This window comes from Scleropages formosus, chromosome 8 (assembly GCF_900964775.1).
Source record: "Scleropages formosus chromosome 8, fSclFor1.1, whole genome shotgun sequence".
NCBI classification, from domain to species: domain Eukaryota; kingdom Metazoa; phylum Chordata; class Actinopteri; order Osteoglossiformes; family Osteoglossidae; genus Scleropages; species Scleropages formosus.
Genome location: NC_041813.1, coordinates 26072797 through 26094604, shown reverse-complemented (window position 1 = coordinate 26094604; position 21808 = coordinate 26072797). Strand labels below are relative to the sequence as shown.

General features: G+C 47.8%; 2 protein-coding genes across 5 annotated transcripts in view; both read right to left on the bottom strand.

The window, feature by feature from the left end:
• The window catches only part of myh9b (myosin, heavy chain 9b, non-muscle), a 29078-nt gene extending 19422 nt beyond the window's left edge, over positions 1-9656 (bottom strand). For both annotated transcript variants that reach the window (XM_018757152.2, XM_018757153.2), the window contains exons 1-2: positions 9404-9656; positions 1859-2190 (exon numbers count right to left, since the gene is read on the bottom strand). In XM_018757152.2, coding sequence (XP_018612668.2) covers positions 1859-2185 — 327 coding nt within the window. In that variant the 5' untranslated portion in view covers positions 2186-2190; positions 9404-9656. The remainder of the gene's footprint in view (positions 1-1858; positions 2191-9403) is intronic.
• A 5427-nt stretch (positions 9657-15083) lies between these two features.
• Positions 15084-19875, bottom strand: txn2 (thioredoxin 2). Of its 3 annotated transcripts, none has more exons than XM_018756940.2 (4): positions 19707-19795; positions 18443-18690; positions 16032-16155; positions 15084-15929 (listed from the first exon to the last, which is right to left on the bottom strand). In XM_018756940.2, exons 2-4 carry the CDS (start codon positions 18688-18690, stop codon positions 15813-15815), a joined length of 489 nt encoding a protein of 162 aa, XP_018612456.1. In that variant the 5' UTR covers positions 19707-19795; the 3' UTR covers positions 15084-15812. The 3 variants fall into 3 exon arrangements, with proteins under 3 accessions (XP_018612456.1, XP_018612454.1, XP_018612453.1); XM_018756938.2 differs by lacking the exon at positions 19707-19795 and adding an exon at positions 19802-19859 and having other exon boundaries at positions 15085-15929; XM_018756937.2 differs by lacking the exon at positions 19707-19795 and adding an exon at positions 19811-19875 and having other exon boundaries at positions 15089-15929.
• Between the last annotated feature and the right edge of the window lie 1933 nt (positions 19876-21808).

Here is a 21808-nt window from a genome sequence, read left to right as displayed (position 1 = left end):
TCCCTTTCAGCAGTCCCAACAACATTCAGTCTGAAAAGCCACATTTCATTGCTAACCAGAATTTTATACATATTTACACAGCAGGACTTCCTAACTGGGGAAATTTATGGTAAACGTCCTGCTCAAAGCTACATTAAGTTCACTCCTAGAACTTCAACTGACAGTCAAGTCTGTCCTTAGGCACAATTCCCTAATGTACATAAATAAATATGGTCCAATTAATTTGTTGCGCATGAAGAATAAGACATGTTTTAACTGATGCCTAGATTCCAAATAAGTTCGAGAGTCCGTCCAAACCCCTCGCCCCATACGGGGCACGGGGAACCGGAGCCTAACCCGGCAACACAGGGCATAAGGCCGGAGGGGGAGGGGACACACCCAGGACGGGACGCCAGTCTGTCGCAAGGCACCCCAAGCGGGATCCGAACCCCAGACCCTCCGAAGAGCAGGACCCGGACCAACCCACTGCGCCACCACGCCCACTTAAGTTCTCAAGAATAGCAGAACAAAAACAACTTGTACAGGGTATGTCTAAAAAGAGGAACTGCCGCTTGTCTCATATCTCAGTAAAAGAACACTTGGGAAAAGAAAAAGAAAAAAAAAAAAAAGCTTTCGAAGACTGTTGAGGTCTGTTCCTTTTCTCATTGTGGCCAATGGGTGCAGAGGCCCAGTACTGGTTCACACAGGGGAGAAACAATGTGTAAAGACTCAAAGTACCTATATTTGAACAATTATGTATGCAGTGCGTTTCAGTGTGGTTGCAGTATCTCCAGCCTCACCATACCACAGCTGTGCTGGATTCATATCTTTAGTGTATTCCCCTCCCTCTCCTCACCCCACCCCACCCCAAGCTGAGGTCATTCTTCACCACTCAAGGCAAAACCAGTGCACCGCAGCCTGGATTTCGCAACCACTCAGACCTCCCGGACAGCGATGTTCATCCCCCACCCCCAATTCAACTTGTACTGCGTTTGTCCTCCGTCTGTTCACAGCCTAGTACTCCAGGCATGTCTCTTCCCATTTCACATCAAAGTCTACCCCCCCCAAATGTGAGCAGTACCCCCCATAGCTCTCCTTGTGTCTATTCACTGTGTGAGGCTCATCTCCCCCTGCACCAAATACCTGATCACCGCGGCTGACCGATGCTTCATTTCCAATGCTGGCTCCAAGAAAATGAGAATTTAAGTAAAAACCTAAATTCCACATACATCACGTGTGCTACCATGCCTGTAATTCTACTCTGATCTCCAACTCCATCCCCTTTCAGTCCCTCAAGGGGGAAGCGCATTGTTCCCTGTCGTTTCCTGTTTACAGCTGCCTTCCAAAATAGGCGGATAATAGGGGGGGAAGTGCAGGCAGTGGGGCAAAGGCAGACCCCATCTAGACTTTTCAAAGTTCACACTAAAGGTCTGGACATATATGGCCTGCATACCATCATTTACAACATCTTGCACACCATCGGCAGGGAATTTCTCTCACCCCTGACAGCTAGAAATTTCAACGGTACAAGGATAAAAGCCGGAAAAGGGGCCACACTTCTGACCTTCTGACTGTGTACACAACACCACACCCGTTCAGTACAGTGGCAGCAGCTGGTATATTGGTTACAAACTTAGATGTCTAACCAAAATTATTCATGTGCAAACCCCAGATTGAAAACTGAACCAATTTCACATGTTTGCAATCAATCTTTATAAACCTTACATTTTTTTTTGTATTAAATTGTAGCACATGCATTCTGGAAAAGCAACTTCTGAGCTAATAAACTGAACACAAATGAAAACTAAGAAGTCTTCTAAAGGTACACCACTTTCTATTGTCCTGGCTAAATGGCGCTCGGGTGTGGGAGGACACTTACGTAGATGAGCCCCGAGTAGTATCTCTCCTTCAGGTTGTGCAGCACAGAGGCCTCGTTCAGGCAGGTGAGCTCAGCCATGTCTTCGACTTTGCTGAACTTGGGCGGGTTCATCTTCTGGATGTCATCCTTGTTGACCTTGATCTTCTTGCCCGAGTCAGCCAGCTCCACCAGACACTCCTCACCCCGCTCCTCCTTGATGGATCCTGCCTCGAATCCCAGCCTCTCTGATGGCACCCATACCAGCTTCTTGGAGGCCCAGTCGGCCTGTGCCAGTGGGTTGTTGATCAGATTGCGGTCAACATAGAGGAACTTGCCCGCGTCCGACATCGTTGCTGATGCCAAGAAGAAAGAAGAGAAAATTGTGAGAGGTGCATGTTTGCCAGACAGAGTCAACATACACTTAAGCAGCACTCTAGTGAGAACTGAGGTCAGGACATACAAATTATACAGTGTAACCATGGTACATTCAAGTGTAATCACTATGATCTACATTACTACTAGACAGCTGGTTCAGGATGAGAAAAGTCACCTTAATAAAAGAATGAGAGCAAAACCAGAAATCACCAACTGAATTACTGCTTTCACAACCACAGCCAAGCAACATATACAAGATTTCTCCACCTATCAGATGTAAAATCCTTCTTTACTCATGAGTCCCCAGGAGGCAAATTGAAAATACTTTCCCAGGACAGATCACGGACGACAAGAAATTCCCAAATAACTCAGCATGAGAATGTGGAGAAAACAGAATCTTCGAGCAGCCAAAATATGCACAGCATCTAATTTTTGTTCACACAACACCTAAACTTACCACACACCTCAAGCAGATCTTACCAACAACCAGACCTCACTTGTTCCGGACAGCAGCCATGCGGGTGAAAAAGAGCTGCAGTATACGCAGCAGTGAGCCTCTTACATCCAACCCCTGGAGTCACTCTGGAACGCTTTGCCACACTGTGGGACCAGAACCCTTAGGGCCACAAGGTCCGCAAGTCTACTTTTATCAGTTATATTACAGAAAGTACATTGTGAAATGCTTTCATCTGTCAGCTAAAAATTCAAATAAAACTTTATCCTAAAACCTAAGGCCTACTACCCTATCGTATGAAGCCAGTGGAGCTGGATGGGGGGTTGGGGGATAAGCGTTTTAAAAAACAAAGTCCAGTTTTGACTGGTACACCACACTAAGGATGAGGGTTAAAACTAACATGATACAGGGAAGCTGATGTCTAGTTGCTGTGTCACGCTACCACAGCACTGGGGGTGGTGGGGTGGCCCCATTCTTCTCACAACCCCAGTGACCTCTACAGCTGACTTCCATCAGCACCACTCCCCAGTTCAACTCACATGTTTCCCTCAATACAAAGTTGCATACCCAAGGCTTATTAGACCCAGTCCCACACAAACAAGCACACTGCCCCCCCCCCCCCAGACTCCCTGTGGCTTCATCTGTTTTTTTTCCCTTACCCTCGATCCTTCGCTCTCCTGCTCAGTTTATCCAAACTTCCAGACACATTCCTCCCATACCCACTCAATCGAAGAGAAGGAATTCCACTAATGCCCTTATACCCCCCCTTTTTTCCTAATCTTCAACTCCACTCTGCTGCCATTGCTTGTTAGTACATCCTCTCCCCCTGGAGGGCATTCAGGCCTCTGAACCCCACATCATCTGCCCTTACAGCATACTTGAGCAAAGTACTCCTTGGACCATTCTCAAAGGACAGGACAGATGTAGACCCACTCTGGGTCACATGACCCAGGAGACACACTTGACAGTAGTGCTGCATCTGGGAAACACAGGTCTGATTTGTCAACATTCTCAGTATTGCACTGAACACCAGACATGTTGTCGTTGATAATGTTTACACAGGAGCAGAAACGCCACAGAGCAAACAGCCAAAAGGTACATGGATCCCACCTGCAAACCCGAGAGAATCCTTGTCAGCCATTTTGAAAGTAATGTTTTGACACTGTATGCTGAATTGAAAACAATTCAGTATCAAACTAAAAGTGAGATCAAAGACCTTAACCCTTCCAACAAGGTCAAACTTATCCATATAAATCTGCCAGCCATGTCTTATAAATGCGTAAGTATGAATTTATGCCCGTCATTCTAAAACCAAAGAGCCCTTTTAAAAGACATGAGTATCTTCACATGAAGCTTACACAAGCCAAAAACACACAATATAAAGTAATGAACCATCAACTATTGGATAATTTGCACTTCTACTGTAATGCCAAACCAAAATGGATAATCACTTCAGAGGAAGAATAACTATAGTTTCAAATAACATGAAATAAAAATAGTACAGAAAAACAGAGTGACCAAATACTGTTTTAACCTACAAACTGAAGGCCATAACCAACAATAGCTGCAGAAGTACTCTGAGGCATGAGTCAAAATTTTAAGAAAGAAAATCTACCAAGAGAATCAAAATCCAGGAGCAAAATCCAGAAACTGAAGTGTATTAATTTAACGTGAATTCAACTGGGTAAGATTCAGAATGCAACCCGTCACGAGAAACAACCACAAAGACAGGAAGTCAGTTTAAAAATCAGAGGAGGAGGGGAGAAAAAAAAAAAAAGGGCTGGGTACCATAAGCATTCCTTGTTAAATCTGCCCCGTTACAGAGCAATTCTCTATGACCATGCTCTTTTCCCTACCTTCAATTCTACTCAGTTACCCAAGTGTGATCTTCACCGGAACGTGAAGCAAATTAATTAGGCAGCAACTGAGAATGAGGAACGCAGGTAGTGGAAAAGCAGACCTCTGCACTTCATTCAACAGCACGCTGACAGAAGGCTGATGCGAGCAGCTGATATTCATTTCACAAGAAGATTCAGCAACCTGGAGTTTAAGGATAAACAGTAAGTTGGTACTTAAGAGAAGTATTCACTTGACAAAATTGTAACCCGCTTTGAAGAAAAGTGTCAGCTAAATGAATAAATGTAAAAGACAAACGAGCCATTTAGTACTTATATTAAACAGGCACCAAACACAGAACAGCAGAAATTCCCATGTAGAGACAATCCACGGTGTGCGTGTTTAGAAAGGGTGAAATGAAACGCAAGTATGATGTAAGGGGAGCAGCACTGCCAGAGACCGCAACATTAATGGAAAAGTCAATAGGAGTCACTTCCCCTGGCCCCTCTAGCCTCGAGGCTCTGTAGCAGAGCACTGCCCTCTCGAACCTCTTCTCTCAGCTTAACCCAACCATCCCGTTACTCCGAGTCTCATCATAGGACCTGATTTCAGCCCTGTTCTTTCCCTCCCAGTGACCGTCTCAGCACAGATGTCAGAGGTCATGAACATCACATTTTTGTAATTACATAGTAAGGGAGACTCACTTTTTCCCCATTACAGTGTATTCTACTGTAATTCACCAGTTTCTATTAATTTGGGCAGCTGATCCAGACTGATGGTAACTTGTGTTTTTACTAGTGTGAATTTTGATGGAACAACAAGGGGAGTAAATGGAAATTTCCCTCAGGCATACCTATAAAAGGCAGCATCATTGAAGGAATCCTAGCAGGATAATGGCAGCCAGAGAAACCAGGCTACAGCACACACCTCACACAGGTGTGCAGGTCACACACCCAGGCTCCGAACAAAGTCTATCTGCTGACACATATTGCAGGGCTGATCCCAGCTCAACTCGGTGCAGTTAGCACACCATTGCTGTGGCAGCTACAGAGCATGACACAGCCAGAGAATAAGGACATACGCCATCTAAGAAATGCATTATCAGCATTAGGTCATAGCTCTGCACACACCTAATACTTAGAGAGGAAGCTGCAACATCACAAGGGATTTCAGGACTGTTTTTAGCAACTATCGGAAGGAGAGACGCTTAGTGTCCAACAACTGCATGGTCTGTTCCAAGGAAAGAGTCTCCACAGACTCCACCCACACACACACACAGCCACCTTTCCTCCGCCTTTTGCAAACCTTTATGCACAATAGTCATTTCCTGGCATTGTTGCCTTTCTTACAGCACAGGTGTGCTCAGAGGGGTTCAGGAGAGAAGGATATGATCTCTGCCAAGCATGACATAATTCCAGTGGCTACAGAACCTCTTTAGGTTACTGGTTCCTAGCCCTCAAGAGAAAAAATGGGATGTTGCAGCTTAAGTTAACTTACCTAAAGTTTACTCAACCGAAATGCTCTCCCGCAAAAGTAACACACAATACTGTATTCTCCAACATCAATATTTCAGAAGTGCATGCCAGTTTGCCTGAATGAACAGTGCTGTTTTAATGCTTTAGTAAATCACACAGCGGTTTAAGTGGGCAGCATACAACATTGCACATTATGGGAAATTGCTAGAAAGCATGGGTAAAAGCACATGTTAAGCCACCAAAATTAGGAAACCCAAATAAGAGGCTGTGACAGAGGCAGAAGCAGGAAAACAAAGATTCCTGGCACAGACACAGCAGAAAAGGTCACACTACTCAAGCAATTTAAAATTTAACCAAATTTAAATCATGCAGTTTGAGCTAAATAGAAAAAAAGGTTAGTTGATATTTAAAACACACTGAACATACAAGCAATGAAACTGCTTTCCTTAAAATCTTTAGCAAGCTTTCTGGTCTCACGTCTACTTTCACAATTACCAACTTTTAGAGGAGAGAAACTTGCAGCGTAGAATAGAGAGAGTTGTTGGACGAAGGCAGCATAACTTAGTCGCTGGCATTTAGCATAAAACATTAATTTTTCACTTCTCCAAAATTATCAAAGAATAAGCGCTCACCCAAGATATGTCCCCAGATGCCAACAGACAGACTGATACCAAAGCCAAGTGGAAAACTGAGCTTTAAGTGAGCAATGCTACAAACATAACTGGGCTATCAAGAGCATTAACCATGCAAAAATAAAACAGAACATATCCTTCAATGGACTTCTCAGCTCATCACCAAAATTCCCAAGAAAGGGGGGAGTGGGGTCTTTAGATTTTTATTCCTATTTATTCAGCCAACACCGATGTCCAGGGTGACTTACAATGTCAGAAATGCTACGGGCTACCTTTAGTAGGCTCTAGGTTCACTAAAGTAGACAAAACTTCAAACCAACCCTCATTAAAATTTTATAACAGCTACAGTAAGGCAAGAGATTCAAGGTGGAACCATGGCCAGAATATGGCTGCCTTCCAGCATGCATACATCACACTGCCACACAGCCAGGTGCTATTAAGGTGCGAATTCCCTTGTGTGCAGACAAAACGGTGCAGAAGCGCTTGCTGTGGCGGCGCCGCCCAGCCGACCTGAGCAGCGGGGAGGCCGGAGACCTTGGCAGCAGTGCCAGCTCAGCAGCGAAAACCGTGAGCCACACGTGTTTGTTTTACAAAGGAGGACCCATCCAGCCCACCTCCACTCAGGGAACTGCGATTTCCTGCCGTTACACTAATTTGCTAGGTGCACCGACCACAACAAGGAAGATAAAAGCAGTAGTGAAAAGAAAAAAAGGTGCAGTAGACAAATTACAGACACACAACTTCTGATGACCTTTAGTCTTGTGAAGTGAACTGATTTACACAGCATATATAGTACTACAAAGGAGGACAATGAAGCAGAACAATATCTGAACTGCTGCAGAAGTTTCTTCCTCTACAGAACCTGGGAATAAGGACAGGAGGAGACAGGAGAGTACACAAGTCAGCATTAATCTAGACACCTGAGTTCACGGTGTGCCGAAAAGGAGTGCGTGTAAAAGGACTGATAATAACTGACTGCATGGTAAAGTGAGGCTGCTGTGCTCTCTGGCCTCAGGGTGTGTCGTCCAGGGAGGGTGTGGGTGTGGGTGTGGGACAGGCCGAGACGGAGGACGACATACACAGATTAGACTGTTTTGAAGGCCGCATCCTTATTGTGGGCAGATTTTAATAACAGTATCGCAAACTTCCGGTAGTTAATACGTGTCACCAGGAGCGCCTTTCAGTCGGATCCATGAAAACGTGTGTCGATGCGGCACAAACAGACGTCGGCGTCGTCAGCACTGAACATTGAACAGTGATGCAGCAGTGCTGGTAGCCCTGCTGTAGCCCTCAACAAGTCAATAAGTTCAAACAAGAACAACAAGCACAGACAGAAAAACGGGGACCGCGCGCCGACCAACGCGGGTTCCTCGTTCCGCAAACCTAGAATTTCTGAGCACAATGGAAAATCCTGCTTTACGAGGCATAATTTGTGTATCGTCCGCGGCGATAAGATGAGAATGCGGGTGTGCGTGCGTGCGCGCGCGCGCGCGCTTCCCGCGAGCCGGCTTCCTTCCCCGGGCGCGCGCGCCTGATATGGCGAATCTCTGCGGCACACTGTCTCACTGGCACAGTCAGGGAAACCTGCGCTCGCGCCGGTACCCGAACCCACGCTGACCTGTCGCTACAATACAGTACAGTACACAGCACGCGGAAATAGCCCAGTAAAACACCGAATGACACGGCAGCGCCCATTTTGTCACGGATTTGCATTGGTACAACGGCCACGGACAGAGCGGCTTCCACAACGCATGCGGGCGCCTCAGAGTCCCGTGAAACACAAAATACAGCTGACATTTTCTACAAATGATGTTGCCGTTAATGGCAAAATGGAGCTCAAAGGCATTTATGCAGAAATACTGCAAAGAGAAAACGGACACTTAAGTTTAGCACAGGGAGGGACGTGAACGGCCGCTGCTTAGGGACTAGTCTGATGTTTAGTCATCTACACTTGACCGTTGACGCGACGAGAAGTGCAGTTGGGTGGCGACTGACTTATTTGTGCAGTTACACACCGGCACAACTCTGAAATGAGCCTCGTCTCCAGCAGCCCTGCGTGCACTTACTGTACTTCTCGAAGTAAGTCCACGTATGGCACACACTACTGCACGTTCCAGAAGCCTCCCACCGTCACAGAATGGCAATGGGACTATTTTTTTAAGGAACTTATTTGCGCTTCAGCAGGAGCGCCAGTTAGGAACGTTCACAGCCGTGCGCGAACTCAGGAGTGACGTCACAGTGCTGCGAGAATAAAGAAGAACAGCGGAAGTGTGCTAGTTAGTCAAATACGCTCTTACACCACAAACGAGTCGTTAAGTTAACCGAGGCGGGGTGTACAGACGTTATTTACACAGTTTAGTGCGTCTCGGGCTCTTAGACTAAGACTTAGTCGCGCGCCCCCCCTCCTTCTTTGCGCCGCTCATTCAGGCGGATCACTTCCTGTTCGAACTCGCTCCCGTTCTTCTCTCCATCACGCACCAGTCCCCTTTCAGGCTTTCTGCAAGTTAGACAACATCCTTCGACCTGCCGGGGGGGAAGGTTTCCAAACAGAGCAAATTCTTAAGCACAAAGAAGGAAGGATTAATACTCGGAACTGGAGAATAAACCAGAATCATACTGAAATAATTCTACGACTGACGTCTGCTTCCGATCCCCGGCTCAATGCTGAAGCTGCGGTTTCCGTCCTTCCTGGTTCAGTGAGTGAAGGATCTAAGTTAGCGGGCTATTAAAAAGAGGACAGCCGCTGCGGAAGCCGAACTGGGTCCGGGTCCGAACCTGGAGGGGCCTCACTTACCTGCTACTCGTTGCAGACGCTAGGATTTTGCTCGCTAGTAGCTTCAGCGCCTCAGCCGATGTACGTTTCGCGTCGGAGCAAATTCTCTGCAGCCTCACAAAGCGCGCGGATCAGACTGACGTGTGAAAGCGACCTCCCTCACTTTCTCACTCTTTTTTTTCTTTCTTTCTTTCTTTTTCTCTCTCGCTCGCTCTCTCTCTCTCAAAAGCAGGTTCGCCGAGTTCTGTCTCGCTTCCTCCGCTCGGGGCGCGGTCAAAGGGGGCGGGACATAGTGTTGGAATCCGCCCACTTAACCATTGAGAGACCAGTGATTTCACGTTCCGGTGGGTCTGGACCAATCGCAGCGTTGGAGGGCCGTTCTTGTGCCGGGTTGTTGTTTCTAATTGGCATAAAGTCTGTGAACTTGAAATAGTTGAGGGCGGGTGCGAGGCTGCGATAGATAAGGTGGTGTTTAATGGAGGAGGTATGCGCGCGGAAGAATTTTCATGACCATATAAGTAGGCACCAGGCTCAGGGCGAATTACGTCACTCAGGTCACCTCAATGTGTCAACTGGGAGGGAAGAAATAGTAGAAACACATGCATTCCTTGGCAGAGAATCTGACTTTTATTATAGTGACAGAAATCTGCATCTTGTACATCTAAACATTACTTCAGATCAGTTTTCCCAAACGAGCACTGATTTTTCATAAACAATTATATTCTGTTTAAAAAAGCAACACTTCGCAGTACACTAAATGACAACTGATTTTGATTACTTTTGCTTTTACTGCTACATAGTTAAATGTAATAGAGTATGACACTACACGAATAAAGCTGTTCAAATTACACTTTTTGCTGAAGATGGCAATTTAACAATGGCAGCAACGTGAACTAAATAATAGATTTTTAGTATGTATAGATATTTTTATTTTAAATACCAATCAATTTCAATAATCGCTTGTCCCGACCGGGGTCGCGGCGAGCCGGAGCCTATCCCGAAGCAATCGAGCACAAGGCCGAAGGGGTGCGGGACACACCCTGGATGGGACGCCAGTCCATCGCGGGGCTACAACTAGGTATCCAGGCAGACGGTATATTCATTCATCCATTCAAATTAACCACTAGCCCAGTTTACATTTACATTTATTCATTCCGTAGATGTTTTTGTCCGAAGCGACGAACATCTCAGAGAACAAAATGGGAAATGTATTAAATTAAGGAGAGATTTGGAAGCAGACACATGATTCTTGAGTAGAGTCAGTGTGTCACACTCCACCATATGAACCAGTAAACGTCACACAAATTCATGCATATAGCCAGGTGGTCAGGAGCCTATGCTGGCAGAACAGGATGTGGGGCAGGGTGCACTCTGGACTGCGCACACACTCCATCACTAGCACCTACACACATCACATCATCTGAAACCACTTGTCCCATACGGGGTCGCGGGGAGCCAGAGCCTAACCCGGCAACACAGGGCGTAAGGCCGGAGGGGGAGGGGACACACCCAGGATGGGATGCCAGTCCATCGCAAGGCACCCCAAACGGGACTAAAACCCCAGACCCACCGGAGAGCAGGACCCGGTCAAACCCACTGCACCTACACACACCATGAGCAATTTTAGAGTCATTAGACAGCAGAAGGAAACCCACAGGGAAACAGGAGAGCATGCAAAACACTGTACTTGCTAATAAATACTGTAACGTGTATAATACTATTATTTGTATCTGTTGTGTATGTGTGTGGGGGGGGGCAATAAGCTCATCTTAATATCCGCAAAAGAACAGCAGCGAAAGGTCAGGCCTTCGCACCAATTCTAGCAGTTTGTGACAGTAAAAGGTGGACAGAACAGAGCGGCAGGGAATGTGACATGGAAACTCAATATTGTTTTTGCGCACTTTGTGTTCTCTCCGAGGGGGTGACGCCATGAGTCTGCTTGTTCTTAAGTCCTCAAACTGAAAACAGATGAAGGATTTCGCACAAACAGCCACAAAAAATGTACAACACACACAAGAAACTTGGCCTTCTATTCCGTTTCCACTTCTGCATATGATGCAAATTATGCATTAAATGCAAACATAAATTATTGTCATTGACCATTATTCACCTGACACAATGATGAGTTTGTTCGCGTTTAAACTTTTTACTGGAGCAATTTCTTATGGTTACTGCTTAAGAGAAGTTACGTTTAGTTACAATCTTAAGCTCCCTGCAGTTATTTGCCCATTTAAAAAAGTTGGTGACTTTTGCTGAAGCAATTCAGGGTAAGTACCTTAACCAAGGGCTCTACAGGAGGAGGTGGGCTTCAAACCACTGACCTCATAGTCTAAAAGCAGCCCCTCTAATCACAGCTTTGCACTATTCGCTGTCCTTAAACTCCCAAACTATGGCATTACGCAGAACCGTGCAGAACTACATTATTTATTTAGCAGACGCTTTTGTCCAAAGCGACTTCCAATGAACTCTATGTAGCGTTATGAGCCCACACACCTTATTCACCGTGGTGACTTACACTGCTAGATACGCTACTTACAATAAGTCATTCATCCATACATCAGTGGAACACACTCTCTCTGTTACTCACACACTACAGGGGAACCTGAACAGCATGTCTTTGGAGTGTGGGAGGAAACCAGAGCACCCGGAGAACATGCAAACTCCATACAGACTTAGCAGGAATCGAACCCGCGTCCTCTCGCACCACCCAGCCACTGTGAGACAGCAACGCTACTCGCTGTGTCGCCCACAGAACTACAGCTCTAAGTGTACCTACTATATAGATCTATAGCACTATATGGAATATAGCATTACACAGGAGCCTAATCAACATTCTAACTATATAGATCTATAACACTATATAGAAGTGCAGCAGGAGGAAGGATTCAGACCATGGTTTCAGTGCAGGGTGACCATTCTTACGCTGTAACTACTCTGCTACCAGATGCTCCTTTAAATGCGATTTGAATATTTTAAATGTCTTTGTGCATTCACATTTGTCTGTAGATAGCGTAATAGGTTTCGCAACAACTTGGACACGACACACTCGCACAGCTATGCAGAGCAGCGGTAAACACGCAGGGCATCGATAAAGGTCATATCTCGCCTGCAACTTGGTCAGTGAGCCAGCGGTGTTCCAACAGAAAGGTAAACGGACACCGCTCCTCTTCCTCGCTGCGTGAATTTCGGAGTGAGGCCACGCAAAAGAAAAAACTGAGAAGCACGCCGGTTTTCTCGAATAAGATGCTCTTAGAGCTGTAGGGGCATTAGCAAACATTCGCTGGCTTTGAACGGATGGAAAATGGATTTAAAAAAAAGGAAAAGAGTGAAGTTACCAAAAAAGGGCACTTCTAAACTCCCTCTTTTCCTGATGTTGCAGCAATAGGGTGTGACTAAGTGTAAAAATGACTGCATTCATCTGTAAGATAGGATGCGAAAGAAAATAGCGGTTTAAAACAACTACAAAGCAGATGAACACCGCGCTGATGTCTGCAGGGGAACCCTTCTTCATCGGTCGAGAGCCGCAGAGCTGATCTGGTCCGGTTTTTCGTTTATTCGCCACAAACAGAAAACACGTAAACACACCTCCGGACAAAATGAAACACACATGTGGCCTCACAGCGAGCACTTTCCTTCTTTCCATCCCAGAGCCTCCTCTTCCACTCGAACGCGATTTGCCGTTCCCTGCAGGTACTTCGCCCTCCTGCAGCTCATTTCCACATAAACGTGCGCTCATGTATTTGCACTTATGTGGTACAAATAATTGATAGTCGTGTGCAAACGATGACTGTAAGCGAGGGCGATGCTTCTGTACCCCCCCCACCGTTTCGGCCTCTGCCCGAGCAATCAGAACACAGGAAGGGGCGATAAGACACATGTTGACTCAAAAATTGAGGAATGTTGAGAAAAACGGGTGGTGGTGGAGGGGAGTTCCTCGTTCTTTCTCTACTTCGCAGTTAAGTCGCAGCACATTTCCTGCATCGATGGATCTGGCTCCGCGCGTCTGCCACACGGTCCCGTTTTCGCTTTGCGCTCCGCATCCAGGGCCAAGGCGAGTTTCGCTTCGCCGCGAGCGACACCGCTCGTGTGTCGCGTATAAATAGTCATGTATTTACAATAAATACATGTTACCGTTCCCATTCTGCGGCACATCTCGCTGCCTACGGTGACGCCGCCACCGCCGCGAGCACATTGCCCTCGTATTTGGGCGTAAGGCCTCGGCACGTCTCAGACACGCAGTTAAATATTAAGTTCGATTCGGCGTGAAATGGACAGAGAGGAGGAATTGTGCCGCATGTTCTTGTTCAACAGCCGCTGGCTTCCCGTCGTTTTTCCCTTATATGGTAACAGAGAGCCAGCGAGAGACTGACAGAGCGCGCGGGGGGGGGCGTGGTCTATTGTTTCAGCGGAAGAGCTCGAGTTACTCGGCGGGTAACTTGTGCACTCCTCTCCCTTTCCGTCCTCCGGTAGAAAATCGCTCTCTAAATGAAAAAGGGGGAGCCGGACACATCAATATGTGCACTTAGAACTATTGTGACGCAGCAGGAAATAAATGAAGACAGGTCATCTGTGAAAAAGAGATATGCAGAGAATGAGCAGTGGAATGAAAAATCACAATGTGGTTCAACAGAGGCACAGCATTGTTATTCAAGGTATTTGTGTTATGCTAGCATGACAATATTGGGCCGAGCTGTGCGGAACTTGAGCACTCCTACAGAGAGATAACATGTCGTATGCTGACAATATCTTTATCTTGCCAATACACCTCGGTGCGCCGCACTTGAGGAATTCAGATTTCTTACTCCCGCAATCCTGTCGATGCCACTTTCCGCAGATTTCCTCCTCTTATACTTCATACGGTTTGTATGACGGCACTTTCGAGCAACAAAAAAAAAAGAAAAACACAAACCATCGGAGAGATAAATTTCGAGTAATCGTAAGCAAAAGCATTGGAGGTATACCTCAAAAAGAAACGCGTGGGCTAAAATGCGTTTCATTAATTGAGAGGGAGATGAGTATGACAGTCTGCTGACACATGGGAACGTATTCTGTGGGATCAGCGCCTTTGGCCAGGCCGAATACCTCTGGAATTAGCCGTCACGAAAGCGTAAGTCACGCACGTTTGACGGAATCTAAGCAGCCACAGCAAGGCTCAAAAAAGGACAGCGGGAGGACGGAGGAGAGCTTCAACAAACTATGTGTGGGAGTGTCTTGGTCCTTCCAGGCCACCGCACCGATGAGGAGACAGAGGTGGCGTGAGTAATAGCAGGAATCCGTGTGTGTGCGTGTGCGTGAAAGAGAGACGCGAGGGGAGCAGCGTGACGGCTCACTGAGTTCCTGCAGAGGTTCGGTCTGGGCGGACGGGGGAGTTCCTGCACGGACACGAACAACTCCTGAGGATCGGCGCAGGCCTCCGCTCCGGCTAATGACTGACCCGACAAACGTTGGTGTGGAGTAGAACGAAGTAGGGCCTTTACGTCGTTCCCTCATCTGTCCGGGGTGGTGGGGGGGGTCGCATTCCACGCCAACTGTTCTTTGACACAGATGAGAAAGACGACACCCTTTACTGTCACCCCGGCCCTTTCCGCACTTTGAACTCGGCACTGCTGTCCTTTTGGCTCCGCACCACTTACCTCCATTATTTACTTAGTTCCTTTACTCCCTCCTTACAACGTTACACTTTGTCCAGCACAGAGAACAATCACGGTAATTATATGCTGTATTTTACTGTTGTCCGCACTGTTTGTACAAGAGTAACAGGATAAAAAGAGCATTATATCAGTTTGTGAATATCAATTTATATCGAGCAAATTCCATCAAATATAGTTCTCAACTAAGGCAAAAGGGCACATTCAATTTTCTTTTATTTAGTAAGCAGGTCACTTTACAAATTTCATAAAAATAAATTCTCTACTGATTCCTGAACCTCGTACACATATCCCATGTAATTCAAAGTGCAGGCTAACAGAGACAACGTAAGAGCTCACAGTTATTAAAGGAACGCGGAGACGTTGCCCTCCGCAGTACAACACGGGCAACTGCAGGGTACAACGGGTAGAGCGCAACCTGCCACCTGATCCTACGTCTCAGTTCGGCTGGATACGCAGCAATTCGGCGCGAAGGGTTAATCCGACGCGGCAGCTGACCAATCAATGTATTAGTATTAAACGGGTAAAGGAAGGTCATCCACAGTAGGGGGTTTCCTGTCCATACGAATGCGCAGACACGCACACCCGCACGTACACCGACAAGGGATAGAAAACACTGCATCAAAGTGAGTCAAGATGGCAGTACAAGGATGGATGTTAGCAGGTACAGGGCCGTGTGTGCACCGAAAACAGTAAACAAGCTAGGCGGAGAATCACATGGGCGCTGAGAGGCAGAGAGACAGAAGGTCAGCATTAGGACACGGGGACTGCGTGCGCCCAGCTCATGGCCCTACGAGCTTGTCGACAAACGAGTCCAATTGGTCCTCATCCTTGATCCCCACAAACTGATCGAGGACCTTGCCGCCTCTCATGGCAACCACGGTGGGAACAGCGGACACCTGGGGGAGGGAGGGAGAGGGTGGGAAATGATTAAAAAAAAAAAAAAAAATCCACAAGTCAGGTAAAGTGCACGCCATCGGGCTCCGACACCCTGCTCTCACCCCGTACTCGATGGCCAGGTCCGTGTGTTCGTCGATGTCAACCTTTGCCATTGCTACGCGACCCTGCTGCTTGGCAACCGCTTTTTCCAGACGGGGCCCAAGGATTTTACAGGGTCCGCACCACCTTCGGAGTGGGAGAGGGAAGAAACACGGGAAGGACATCAAACGTAGCTCCGCAACCACGAGAATCAGTACGACAATCAGTACAACCACAGCAGGACTCAAATGTTGCCATCAGTTATCCCCTCAACAAGATGCTCACTTCTACATACAACCCCAATTCCAAAAAAAAAGTTGGGACACTGTGTAAAATGTAAATAAAAACAGAATGCAATGATGGAGTTTTGGAAGAGGAACGTTGTCCCATTCGTGTCTCATACAGGATGCTAGCTGCTCAACAGTCCTGGGTCTTCTTTGTCGTATTTTTCGTTTCACGATACGCCAAATGTTTTCAGTCGGTGAAAGGTCTGGACTGCAGGCGGGCCGGTTCAGCACCCGGGCTCTTCTACTACGAAGCCATGCTGTTGTAACAGATGCAGTATGCGGTTTAGCATTGTCTTGCTGGAATATGCAATGCCTTCCCTGAAAAAGACGTCGTCTGCATGGAAGCATATGTTGCTCTAAAACCCGTATATACCTTTCAGCATTGATGGTGCCTTTCCAGATGTGCAAGCTGCCCGTTCCATAGGCACTAATGCACCCCCATACCATCAGAGATGCGGGCTTTTCAACTGAGCGCCGATAACAAGCCGGATGCTCCCTCTCCTCTTTAGTCCAGAAGATGCGGCATCCATGGTTTCCAAAAAGAATTTTAAATTTCCATTCGTCTGACCACGGTACAGTTTTCCACTTTGCCTCGGTCCATTTTAAATGAGCTTTGGCCCAGAGAAGACGGCAGCATTTCTGGATCACGTTCACATGACTACTTCTTCGCACGATAAAGCTTTAACCTGCATTTGTGGATGGCACGGCGAGCTGTGTTCACACACAGTGACTTCTGGAGGTGTTTCTGAGCCCTTGCAATGATTTCCATTATGGAATCATGCCTGTTTTTAATGCCGTGCCGCCTGGGGGCCCGAAGATCACGGGCATCCAATATTGATTTCCGCCCTTGTCCCTTGCGCGCAGACATTTCTCCAGATTCTCAGAATTTTTTTGATGATATTATGTACTGTAGACGATGAGATATTCAAAGTCTTCGTAATTTTACGCTGTGGAACAATTTCAGAATAACGTTCCTCAATTTGTAGACGCAGTCTTTCCACAGATTGGTGAACCTCTGCCCATCTTTACTTCTGAGACTCCGCCTCTCTAAAATACACTTTTCATATCCAATCATGTTACTGACCTGTTGCCAATTAACCTAATTAGTTGCAAAACGTTCCTCCAGCTGTTTCTTTTTAGTAACACTTTTCCAGCGTTTTGTTGCCCCCGTCCCAACTTTTTTGAGACGTGTTGCGGCCATCAAATTCAAAATTATCTTATTTTTTTCTTAAAACGGTACATTTCCTCAGTTTAAACATTTGATATGTTTTCTATGTTCTATTGTGAATAAAATATGGGTTTATGAGATTTGCAAATCACTGCATTCTGTTTTTATTTACACTTTACACAGCGTCCCAACTTTTTTTTAGAACTGGCGTTGTACTCGACGAGACAGGATTCGCCACACCGTCAAAGTATTTTCGACAGGTGCGGAACATCTCTTCGGTGTTGTGCAGGTCAGATCGACAAAACACACACGGAGCACAACACAGAGGCCAACCTGATTTCCTCTTCCACGACTACTCAACGCTCTGAAGTGCCTTTCAACCTGCAGGGCAGCTGGTAGCGTAGTGGTTCGAGCCGCTGCCTTTCGACCCAAAGGTCGTAGGTTCACCTACAGCTATAGCACCCCTGAGCAAGGTACTTACTCTGAATTGCTCCAGTAAAAATTACCTCACTGTATAAATGGGTAAATTTCGGCATTTTACGTTATGCTTCATTCACCCACTGTATTGGGTAAATTTCAGAGAACTGCTAGCAGGTTTCCAAAGGCATTTTCACGAGCATAGCATCAAGACTGGCATCTTCTTAAAAGCTGTCATTTGAAGTTCTCAATGTATGAGAGCATAATACTAACATTAAAGGCATCTTGCAACATTTCATGCTTCACACATCAGACAGGTTTAACAGGATCAGTTTCTCTCTAACTAACTATAACTAAAGTTATACACTTTTGATCCAAAGCAGCCTATAAATGTATCCATTTATTCAGCTGGATACTTCAGCTGAACAGCTCAAGTACGATGCTGAAGAAAGGGACTCGAACCAATAACCTTTAGGTTACAAGCCTGTGGTCCTCGCTACTGTGTCTGACGCTGTACCGTAAGGATGCGCCGCATGTTTTTAAGCACCCCGTCGATACCTACTGAGCGTGGAAGTCAACGATAACGGGCAGATCGCTGTTCACAACCCTCTCCGTGAAATCCTCGGTGTCCTGCACGTTGAACGAAACCCCGCGGCAGGGAGTGGAAGACAGGGGGCGGGAGGGTGACAGGAAACATCGGGGGGCCACAGAGTGCGAGGCTGAGATGCAGGGAGAGCGAGAAGCTTGCAGACGGCGAAGGTCTCTCACGGACGAGGACCAGACCCTTCGGAGAACATGTCTGCAGGCCATCTGTGGAGGAAGAAGAGCAAAGAGATTTAGAAAGACCAATAACACTCCGCTTTCATTAAGCATCGGGAGTCAAACTACTCTGGGCAGCGACCCCATACAGTGCTCTGACATATTAAAATCTCCCCCATATTATGAAAACTTCACTGGAATACATGGCAATAATCATGCGGACGGCTGGTAGCGTAGCGGTTACAGCAGCTGCCTCTGGACCCAAAGGTTGTGGGTTTAAATCCCGCCTCTAGCCGCAGTAACCTTGAACAAGATGCTTACCCTAAATTTCTCCAGTAAACTTACCCAGCTGTAAATGGGTAAACAACGGTCAGTCGTTTTGGAAAAAAAGCTTCAGCTAAAGGAGTGAATGCAAAATCGCCACAAAATGCATGGCAACAGTACAGCGAAATTACTACTACTGATGTGGCGCTTAACTCACATCTTATTCAAAAGTGAATGATTTGGAGAATTTATACATCTAAGTCGCGTTTAGTGGAACTACAAGGGGAGGAGGACGGAGGTGGGATTTGAACCAACAACCTTCGAGTTGCAAGTCCATTAATGAATCATCATGAAACTAACGACCACAACAGGCAGCTCCCGACAAAAAGAAAGGAGAAAAACTCATCTCTCTGGGAGGAAGGTTCTGTGAAAAATTCTACCCGAACAGCTACTGAGAGCTGCCAGACCCAGGGGGGGTCGAGTGAGTGAGAAAACTGAGTGCGTGAACCCGGACACATCACCATGATCACACACACCGCTGACAGCAGCAGCAGCCGCTCCGTGTTACTTAATCACCGGCCGCGCGCTTCTCTACTGCAGGCACGCTTGCGGCTCGCGGGCCTAGTAGTTCAGCACGCGCGCGCGCGCCGGTTTCAGCGCTCCGCTCGCTCAGGCTCACGGTCACCCACAACCAAAACGAACTCGGCCGGACCGGGCCGGGGTGACATTGCCAAGTTGAAGTGAAGTCAGCGCCGTCCTCGCGGAAAAAGCCCCCTTCTTCTCTCTGTTCGCCCCACACTTACACCGCGGCTCTTCTTTCCCCCAGACGGACACGTCGCCCGTCGCCCGCTCGTCACTCGCACCGAAAGGACTTCGCTCGCGTTAACGTGACACGTACCGCACTTACCGTCCGAACACGAGCTGCGTGCGGATCACTCGCGACACCCGGACGACGAACTCTGACGCGTTTCCGGTCCCTGTTCGCAAGTCGACGATTGGTTCCCGCTCACAGTGCCACCTGGAGGCCGGGTCTGGAATTGCTGCCGACGGCCGGTGCGCGAATTGCGCTTCACATTTTCCAGCAGAGCCCGTTGTTATTTCCCTCAATCAGTTACTGCTCAGCCTACGATTCAGTTATTATTTGCCCTTAATTAGGCTTTCCGGAGTGACATGCAGTGTTAGGATGGTAAACTACACCCCTTTCTATGGGGTGAGGCAGACAGCACTGGTGCGATTCAACATGGGTTCGATCCCCTCTCAGTATGTGTGGAGTGTGCGGGATCTCCTCCGGGCGCTCCGGTTTCCTCTCACAGTCTAAAGACGTGTGTATCGTGTGGATTGGCGACTCCGAATCTCTGCTGTAAAAAATGTGCGACGCTCACCTCGGATGAATACGATACCTGCCAAAAAAATCATTCGGTTTTGCTTCGGAGAAAAGCGTTTGCTGAACGAATAAAGGTTTTCCCATTTACGGAGCTGGGGTGCTTTTTACTGTTTCGATTCAAGTACGAACCTTGCTCAAGGGTAGTACAGTAGGAGTGCAGATTCAAACCCAGGCCCTTTGGTTACAAGGCAATGGCATTAACCACTGCACTGTCCCACTTCTCAGTGATTCTACAGCAGATGTGTACAGTGGGGCTTGAACCAGTAGCCTTCAGTTTCTAAATCCAGGTCCTCAACCATGGCAGGCATGAGCAGTCATGGAACAGATGATGCTGATATTGATGATGCTGATGCTGGGACTCATTCTGCTGCCCTTTGCCCATCTACAGACACCTGCATTCATAATTTATGAGAAGCCTTGCACACAGGGGAAGGAGGGGTGGGAGCTTTAAAGTCACAAGGGGGGTCAGGATGAAAGAGAAGGAGGAGGGAAAAGCAGAGGAGGGGATTTAAAACTGAAAGAGGCAGACTGACGTGAGCGGGGTCCAGTCCCGGCGGCAAGAGACACACAAGTGCCTGCGACTGGTGGCAAAGCACACAGGCAGAGGAACCTGTGCAAACTGAGATTTTTTTTTCACTTCGGGACATTATGTCCTCGATTATCCTGCAGTTTGCCGCAGCTCACCGGGCTTGAGGTGAAGCTTTGTGATCTTCTTCGCCAGCATCGCTCCTTATTGCGCATCTTGAAAGCTGTGGAAGTTGCTTGCGTGAAGAGTTCTGCTGGAATCACATTTTTTCAACACAGACACTGGAGTCCTTCCTTCCAGACAGAAGACCTGGGCAGGCCGGTGGCGCTACAGACCGACCTTTGTGGGCCTCGCCACCTGACCGGCCAGAGGAATGCAGGAGCGATTCCCCGACCGGGACGTGGAGCTGGCGGCCGAGGCGGGGGGCTGCTGCAACAATGCCATCGGGCTGCGCCGTGGACCTGATGAAATATACAAGCCCAAAGAGCACCATGTCAGCCTTCGCCCCCCACGTCTCTTCCGCAGCATCGGCAGCTTCACGGGAACCTCCGCTAGCTTGCCCCCCCACCGGCGTCTCAGGTCCATATTCCGGCGGTCCAGAGCCGTTCTGCCTTCCCATGTGGAGAAACAGGGACAGAGGGTAACGCAGACCACACGCGCAGAGACATTGCCGGAAGCAAACAGGCAAACTCCAGCGGGCGCCCTGCCGCAAGCGGGTGGAGGAGGCGCTCGAACCCTGGCAGCTACGGAACCACAAACAGTCCTGCTGGCACAATCAGACTCTGGTGCGGGTCTCTTCCAGCCAGCACACGGCCCGGAGAGCGTGAGCGAGCGGCGCCCCCGTTTCCCGCTTGCGCCGCCCGCCTGGACTCGCTCAGAGGGGAAGGGGAGGCGGAGCGGAGCTGCGTCTCCTCTTGGACGGAAAGTCGAGCCCTGCAGGAGGAGGGCAGAGGTCAGGCTGGAGGCGGCGTGGAGGAAGCAGCAGAAGAAGAAAA

Bases quoted from the DNA above. Each gene is read 5' to 3' on its own strand.
- txn2 (XM_018756937.2), bottom strand. From the start codon at position 18,690: ATGGCCTGCAGACATGTTCTCCGAAGGGTCTGGTCCTCGTCCGTGAGA. The intron at 16,156-18,442 runs GTAGGTATCGAC...CCCACTCCGAAG, and splicing joins ATCGTTGACTTCCACGCTCA to GTGGTGCGGACCCTGTAAAA. The intron at 15,930-16,031 runs GTGAGAGCAGGG...TCCCTCCCCCAG, and splicing joins ACCTGGCCATCGAGTACGGG to GTGTCCGCTGTTCCCACCGT.